At 40.9% G+C, this 8682-nt stretch overlaps 1 protein-coding gene and 1 long non-coding RNA gene across 2 annotated transcripts; one reads left to right on the top strand and one right to left on the bottom strand.

Annotated features, from left to right (window-relative positions):
• On the top strand, positions 3801-5595 carry LOC109849583. The gene is made up of 2 exons (XR_002249171.1): positions 3801-3963; positions 4538-5595. It is a non-coding gene; the product is annotated as an uncharacterized LOC109849583 (long non-coding RNA).
• Positions 6162-7249, bottom strand: LOC109849582. Its single transcript, XM_020419432.1, has 2 exons — positions 6715-7249; positions 6162-6456 (listed from the first exon to the last, which is right to left on the bottom strand). The coding sequence occupies exons 1-2, from the start codon at positions 7227-7229 to the stop codon at positions 6453-6455; spliced, it is 519 nt and encodes a 172-aa protein (XP_020275021.1). The 5' UTR covers positions 7230-7249; the 3' UTR covers positions 6162-6452.

The following is an 8682-nucleotide window of genomic DNA, read 5'->3' as shown; positions in this document are numbered from 1 at the left end:
TGGTCGATATTGGTTCGTCATGTTTGTTGATGACTATTCTAGGCATTGTTAGGTGTACACCATAAAGCATAAGAGTGAAGTCCTAGATATATTCGTGGAGTGGAAAAAGAGATTAGAACTGCAGACTGGGAGAAAGATCAAGACGTTGCAATCCGACAACGGTGGTGAGTATACTTCTGACCCCTTTCAGCAGCTATATCGAGATGAGGGCATAGAGAGACACTTCACAGTTAGTCATACACCACAGCAAAATAGGGTGGCAGAGAGGTTGAATCTTGTCTCCATTGGGGTCTTTACTGAGGCACTTACATATACGAGCCACCTCATTAACAGGCTGCCTTCATCTGCGATTGAGGGGAAGACCCCAATGGAGAAGTGGTCGGGAGAGCCAGTACGAGATTATGACCAGCTCAAGGTATTTAGGTGCCCTGCATTTTATCATGTGAGAACAGATAAATTAGAACCTCGAGCTAGGAAGACCATATTTGTAGGATTCAAGCGTGGTGTCAAGGGATACAAGCTTTGGGATCCAGTTGATAAGAAGATTGTGCTGAGTAGGGACGTCACGTTTGATGAGGCTTCTATCTTGAAGCTTTCCAGCTCTCATCAGGTGGAGAGCGACCCGACGGAGGAGATATCGTAGGTGGTGAAGATCGATGTAGCTCCACATTATCCAGATGGTACATTATCCATTAGAGTGCCGACTGAGGTGACGCCAGGCGAGCACGACGATGACACAGGGGATACGAGTACTGATGTGCAAGATCAGGGACCAGAGTACTAATGTGCAAGATCAGGGACTGACGACTCAGGTTCAGGATTCGATTGCGGTTCGGAGATAGACGAGAAACATACAGATGCCAGCATGGTATGTCGACACAGTTGCGTATGCACTTTTTGTGGAGAGTATCGATGAGTTGGTACCTACTATATTCAGAGAGGCCGAGCAGAGTTCAGAGGCTGATTCGTAGCAGGTGTCTATACAGGAGGAGATGAAATCTCTTCATAAGAACGATACATGGGAGTTTGTTGAGCTCCCAAAGAGGCGGAAGGTAATTGGTTACAAGTGGGTATACACGAAGAAGGAGGGCATTGAGGGCATTCCATTGAGGTTCAAAGCTAGGCTGGTTGCGAAGGGCTATGCACAGGAGGAAGGTATTGACTATAATGAGATTTTCTCTCCGGTGGTGAAGCATTCTTCGATTCGGATTTTGTTAGCCTTGGTGGCACAGTATGGTTTAGAGTTAGATCAGTTGGATGTGAAGACGACATTTCTTCATGGTGATCTTGATGAAAAAAATATATATGACTCGGCCATTGGGATTCCGAGCTGTAGGGAAAGATAAGTTGGTTTGCAGGTTGAAAAACTCGCTATATGGTTTGAAGCAGTCTCCTCGACAGTGGCATAGGCGATTTGATAGTTTTATGATTGTTCATTCGTACACTTGGAGCCAGTTTGATCCTTGCGTATATTTTCGCAAGTTAAAAGGAGGTGCGTACATCTATTTGTTACTTTATGTTGATGACATGTTGGTTACCTCTACTTCCAGGTCGGCTATAGATGAGTTGAAAGTTCAGCTTTCAAATGAGTTTGAGATGAAGGACTTAGGTGAGACCAAATGCATTTTGGGAATGGAGATCGGCAGAGACAAGAAGAAGGGCAGAATTTGTTTGACACAGGTGGCTTATTTGAAGAAGGTTCTATAACGATTCCATGTTAGCTTGGATACGAAGCCAGTTGGTGTACCTTTGGGAGCCTATTTGAAGCTTTCAGTTGGTCTTTCACCGAAGACAATTGAAGATCGAGAGTTGATGTCGAAGACTCCATATGCGAGTGCAGTTGGGAGCTTGATGTACGTGATGGTATGTACGAGGCCGGATTTGTCACAGGTAGTGAGCATGGTTTCAAGATACATGCATGATCCAGGAGTGGGTCATTGGGACGCCGTGAGAGGGATTTTGAGGTACATTCGAGGTACACTCAATGTTGGTTTGGTTTATGAATGAGACACTACAGGTGGGTAGCTATGCATTGGTTATGTTGATTCAGATTATGCTGGAGATTTGGATAAGCATTGGTCTATGAAGGGATATGTGTTCACTTTGACCCATGCACCGGTGTATTAGAGATGCATCTTACAGTTGACGGTGGCTTTGTCTACGACGGAGGCAGAGTATATGGCAGTTACGGAGGCTATGAAGGAGGCTATTTGGCTTTAAGGACTTTTGGAGGAACTTGATATACCGCAGAGGTCTGTCACTATTTCTTGTGATAGAATGAGTGATATCTATTTGGTGAAGAATCAGGTTTTTCATGCGCGGACGAAGCACATTGACGTTCGTTATCACTTCGTTCGGGATGCTCTTGAAGATGGCGATGTGGAAATTGTGAAAATCCACACGAAGGATAATCCGGCGGATATGCTCACTAAGGTGTTTCCGAGCAACAAGTTTGATCATTGTCGAAGCTTGTTGAATATTCGTGATTGTTGAGGACGTTGACGACCATTTGGGTGAACTACGTAAGGCTTGATTCCTTGGGCAAGAGGATACGTAGGCAGTCTTTATGATGCAGCCGATTTGTGAGTTGATACCGACATTTGGAGAGTGTTTGCATTCTCGTTTGGGTCTCAACTTGTGGGACATTTGGTTTGGTTGGTGTCGTCTCAGTTTTGATAAAACTTCATCGAGGTGGAGAATTGTGAGTGGGACCCAGCCATGTGCGTGAAACAATTCACACCCACAATTCACACGGTAGAGCTAAGTCCTGAGTCCAGCGGACAAAGAAAAAAAAAGAAAAAAGGATGCGGTTTCATTTTGTTTTCTGGACAATCACTGGCCCACCCGTTTGTTCTTTGCATATATATAGACCTAGTTAATTGACCTAGGTTGGCATGCAATTGAGGGGTGCAAGGTGGCTTGGCTGTGGGAAAAGTGCAAGGCAGTTTTGGTTTTTTGTGCGACTGCGGAACAAAAGCGAAAAGCAGAGGAAAAGTTCGTAGCGGCGGCTGCAGAAGAAAAACACAGAATTCAAGAGGAGTTTTTTGTGTGCAGGCTTTGTGCTTTTGTAGAGAGATATTGTGAGGGATCTGAGAGTTTGTTTGAGGGTTTAGGTTGTGAGTAATTGTAAACCCTAGTTATAATCTCTCCCTCTAATAGTAGATCTCCCCCCTCATTGCCCCGTGGACGTAGACAATTTGCCGAACCATGTAAAATTGGTTGTATCGTTTTTGTATGATTTGTAATAGCTTTTTAGGATCCCTCGACAGGTCAGTCCTAGAACTGATGAGAGGAAGAGTCGATATCTCACTTTGTTGAGTTATTCACTTCAGATTCTTGTTTCCTTGGTGAGACGAGAATTCTTATTGCAATCTGACTCTCTTGTTGTGCTGCCGAAGTGCTGCCGAAATTTCCGCTGCGCGCAACAAGTGGTATCAGAGCCCAGATTTCAGATCTAGGGTTTTTTGGTGGAGGAAGATTCTTGTGTGAAGCTTAGTTCTTGGAGTTCTCGGCTTCGGTGGAGATAGCATTAGGAGTTGCCGTTGGAGATTTCGCTTTCCTCGTGTGGATACTTGGGTGTTTTTGAAAAAAAACCATCGCGATTCTCATAAAGCACTGCCCAACGCTCTCTTCCCCAAAAACTCGTCTTCCCCAATTTCCTCTCCCTAATTTCCTCTCCATCTCTCTTAGATCTCTCAATCCCTCTTCCTCACCCTCTTGATCTCTCTCAGATCTCTCAATCCCTCTTCCTCATCCTCTCGATCTCTCTCAGATCTCTCAACCCTTCTCTTTTGCCGCTACAAGCTACTCCTTCACGAGATCCACTCCCCCGCCACCCGCCACGAGCTACTCCTCCACGAGATCCACTCCCCCCACCACCTGCCACGAGCTCCTCCTCCATGAGAAGATAGATCCAGTCCCTGGCCACGAATCCAATCCACGAGATCCAGTCCGCCACTCTAGGTCAGTTTCCATTCCCAACATCTGATTGAATTTGAATTTATGTGCTCGTACAATGGTCATGTGCAGCTCTTTCCATTCCCAACATCCCTAATGTGGCTAGGTATTCCATTTTGCTGATTAGTTACATGATTCCTACATTAATCCGATTTTTTTCTTCATTTAAGATGAGCTAACGTCAAGGTATTCCAATTTTCAGCTCTTTCCATTCTCAACATCCGATTTTTTTCTTCATTAATCTTTAATTTGGGGTAGAACTGAGCGGTCTTTATAGTGTTACTTAAGCAATACTGACTTGTTTGTTTCTTCTTGTCATCATTATCATCATGATCGTTGTCATCATCATCATTCTTATTACTTTTGTTTTTCTCTATTTATCATTGACTTTGATTACAGTGATCAAGTTTCCTTTTTTACTTTAGTTACTTTAAAAAAATTTTGGAGAAGCTGTGATGATTTGCCAACGGAAGTGTGTATTATGCTGCATTCTAGGAATGCGTTGGTTCTCTGGTTCAGGGTTCAGGTTCAGGGTTTGCGAGCTCTGTTTGTAAATTTTCTCCTTTTCCTGTTTCTGCAGTACTGTGATGGCGAGGTAATTGTTGGCAACTTCTATCATGTTGTTACCTTTGCAGCCATTTTCTTGATCTGCAGACCTGCAGAGGTGAAAGAGTTGGTTTGTTCCTAACAATTCTAATGATTGATATAAAGCAAATCTGAGCTTTCAGTGGTCTTCTCATGAATCTTTTTTCCAGGGTTAATTTTATAAATCCCCCTATGGGGTTTTTTGCAGCCATTTTCTTGATCTGCAGACCTGCAGAGGTGAAAGAGTTGGTTTGTTCCTAACAATTCCAATGATTGATATAAAGCAAATCTGAGCTTTTAGTGGTCTTCTCATGAATCTTTTTTCCAGGGTTAATTTTATAAATCCCCCTATAGGGTTTTTGGCAGCCATTTTCTTGATCTGCAGACCTGTAGAGGTGAAAGAGTTGGTTTGTTCCTAACAATTCTAATGATTGATATAAAGCAAATCTTTTTTTTCTTCAGGGGCATTTTTGACATTTTAATGCTGATGACTATAGTAGATTTACACTAGTTTTTTTTCCCAGTACAAAACTGAAGTATTTATTTGGGTAGAGAACAAATTGTCTTTTTTGCATTGATAATCTATTTTCAAGACACAAATTTCTAGGTGATATAATGGCAAGAAAGAGTTTTTATGTTGTAAAGAGAGGTCGACGTTGTGGCATTTTTAATAATTAGGAGGAATGCAAATCTCAAGTTGATAGATTCCCAAAAGCCTCCTACAAAGGGTATGCAACGTATGAAAAGGCTTTGAGTGAATGAGAGAAGCATTTAAGCGAGCGTGATTCAGCATCCAGCTCAAGCCATGTGCAGCCATATGTTTGTGTTCAAGAACAAATGTTTCGAGAGGGGCATAATCTTCTTGAGGACAAGGGGAAACATGGGGAAACTGCTATTTCCTCCATCTATGTTTTTCTATTAGGTTCAGTGTTTACAATTTTAATATTTCTAGTATGTATTGTTGCAGTGTTTGTTGGTTTCTATTGGGGGAAATATGTGATGTGATTCGTGTATGATTCTTCAATGTACCTTAGTTTTGTACTTAGTTTTGTACTGGGTTTGGCGCATGTTGTAACATTTACTGTGAGTTGGGTTAGCTTTACAAAGTTGCATTTCGTTGTAACAATGCCTGTGTTCATCTCATAAGTTAGCACCTTATTTGCTTTGCTTTTGTTTGTGTAACATTGCAAGTGCACATGTTTACCTTCAGCTTCATCAAAATCTTCAAATGATGACAATATAGCATTGGAACACAAAAATAGCATTGGAACACATATCAGAAGTTTACAATCAGATACAAGTTTCAAAGCTGGATTGTCATCAAAATCAGAGTTCACAATCAGCAGCTTCTACTAGTCTGCAATACTAAAGCCTGCAATACTAAAGCCAGCAATATTGGTACACATTTGCATTTCTACTAATCAGCAGCAACTACAATCAGCAGCTTCTACTACTCAGATACAGGTTCAAAATCAAAAATATTGGAACACATTTGCATCTTCAAATGATGACAATATAGCATTGGAACACATAGCATTGGAACACAAAAATAGAGTTCACAATCAGCAGCAATATTGGTCTGCAATACAAAAATAACACATAGCATTGGAACACAAAAATAGAGTTCACAATCAGCAGCAATATTGGTCTGCAATACAAAAATAAAGTTCACATTATGCATTGGAACACATTTGCTATCTTCAAATCAGAGTTCACAATCAGCAGCTTCTACTAGTCTGCAATACTAAAGCAAGCAATATTGGTACACATTTGCATTTCTACTAATCAGCAGCAACTACAATCAGCAGCTTTGAACAATCAGCAGCTTCTACAATCCAGCTTTGAACAATCCATCTTTGAACAATCAGCAGCTTCTACAAGATTCTTCTTCTTCTTCTTCACAACTTGGGTTAGCTGCAAATTTCATGACATATCTAAATCAAATGAGACAATACATTGATAAGGTTAATTGTATTGTATTACTAAAACCATAAGTGCAGCTATACGTGAGGTCATTTAGTCAAATGTGCATGATATAGATTTACGTGGACTGTAGGAATTGTAACAACCCTATTCTCATTAATCTTAAATATTCTGATGTATGATATGGAAAAAAGCTAAACATATAAGAAATTCACCAATGAGCTACATATGAAAAAAAATTAATTATACCTTGGCAAGTTGACTTTACAGCTAGTTCTATAATGCCCGAGTTCACCACATCTGCTACATATACGCTTTTTTCTCTCTTTCTTTTCTTGTGCTTGTTCTAAGCCTGACTGAATTCTAGTAGCATTGCGTGGACGACATTTAGTCCTTGCAGATCTATCAAGATCACGAACTGTAATCTGAGGAATGTGCTCCATTGTATGTGAAATGGGTACGAAAATCTGAGGATTATCTTCTGTTTCTGTTTCTCTAACTTCTTCTTCAAGTGATTCTATGAATTTTGTTAACACATTATCTAATTTCTGCATCCTCTCTTCTGAATCAAATGCAAGCTCGAGCGCATTATTGAATTTTGCTCTTAAAGCCCAAGATTTCAACAAATTAATCTTCTCTTCACAGCTTGTGAGGTTTCTTCCAAATACAATATTGCCAACCCCAATGTTACGATGTCGAGCATGTATAGTCCAACGGTGTAGGATGTAATGATCGGGTAATGAAGAAATTTGTCTAGCCATCATTAGTGATAATATATGTCTACATACAACATCCATTAGTTTCAAACAAAGCACAAGTACAATGAAATTGCATCTGTACATGGATTGTTCATAGCTACACCTCCCCTTTTCCTCTATCGTGCAAACTTAGCATAACTTTGTTGATTCAACAATGTCACGCCTATATTTTCTTAATTCTTCACAAAAACTGCTGTACCAAATCCTTTGAATTCAAGTTGGAAACATCAACCAATGTTGCGTGTATACATTCTTCCTGCAGCTTCGCCTCACTCAATCCGACTGTCCCAAGAGCATGATAGGACTATTGTGTTAAGACTCTTAAAATCTCATGTGCTTCACTAAGCGCGAGAGTTAATGCTTTTTTCATATTGTTAGAACAAAGCTCGTGTAATTGGAGATCTGTGATAACATACCCATCAAAAAATGCCATTATATACTTTCACTTCTTTGGCTCGATCGGGGTCCATTCCAGGCAAAAAAGTGTCTTCAAATATACATGACACCTAATGTTCTCGATATTTGTAAACAGTTTGCAGGGCCTCCGCATACGCGCCTTCTCATTTTATATCAAACTTCTCCTTCATGCTCTAACGCAATATCGGATGTCACCGAGGCTGTTCAATTGAAGAACTTATTGACACATAAGCCGGCAGTACCCTTGAAACTGTGTCACATGACCGAGAAACAAGTAGCGCAAATGCATCAGTAATGCTGGCTTTTGGCATGTGCCAACAAGCAAATAACTGATGTCTCTGTCAATTGGAAACACAGAGTCGAATAGCATTGAGCATATGGCTCTATCGCTGATCTGTTATAATTAGCATCTGGTTGCAACCCATGCTGCCATTTCAGGCCATGTCGGTCGAAATAACGCAGCACCAAAGGTATGCGGTTCTTGTTCATGCCTTCCAGCTAATAATGCACAACACAGTAATGGTGGAGCTCTCTATGACTGAATTCACATCGTAAATGGGAGGCAAATGGAAGACTGAAGATTATTAGTTCTGTATGTCACATCAAACAGCACGAACATCACTGAATTGCAAGTAAGACGCCCTTGATCTCCCCGTCAGCCGCAGAAAAAACACTCCTCATTGTGTCACTAGCTCGTCCAGCTTCTATTGCGCTGAAAACATAGAATTGCTGGATGCATTCGGCTGTCATACTCTGGAATGTCGAATGATAGACATGCATTCATGCCCAAGTATTGTTGACTTTCTGGTAATCCTGTGTGATCAATTACACTGTTATTGTGTTTTCCATCAAGTTGTTTCGCTGTGGTTTAATTCATTATATCTTCAGCGATTACAATAAATTCAAAAGAGATAGTCTTTTAATAAGAGCTTTCTTTTACAGCAACAAAATAAAAAAATTACAGCACTTTTTAGAAACAAACGGCAGGATCCGTTGTTTGGGATGCGCTGGCTTGCGTGGGATCTTGTGCCTGTGCCCGGGA

The sequence above is a fragment of the Asparagus officinalis genome, chromosome 7 (genome assembly GCF_001876935.1).
Source record: "Asparagus officinalis chromosome 7, Aspof.V1, whole genome shotgun sequence".
Taxonomy (NCBI): Eukaryota; Viridiplantae; Streptophyta; class Magnoliopsida; order Asparagales; family Asparagaceae; genus Asparagus; species Asparagus officinalis.
The sequence above is the reverse complement of the archived record's forward strand: the minus strand, read 5'-3'. Positions and strand labels throughout refer to the sequence as shown.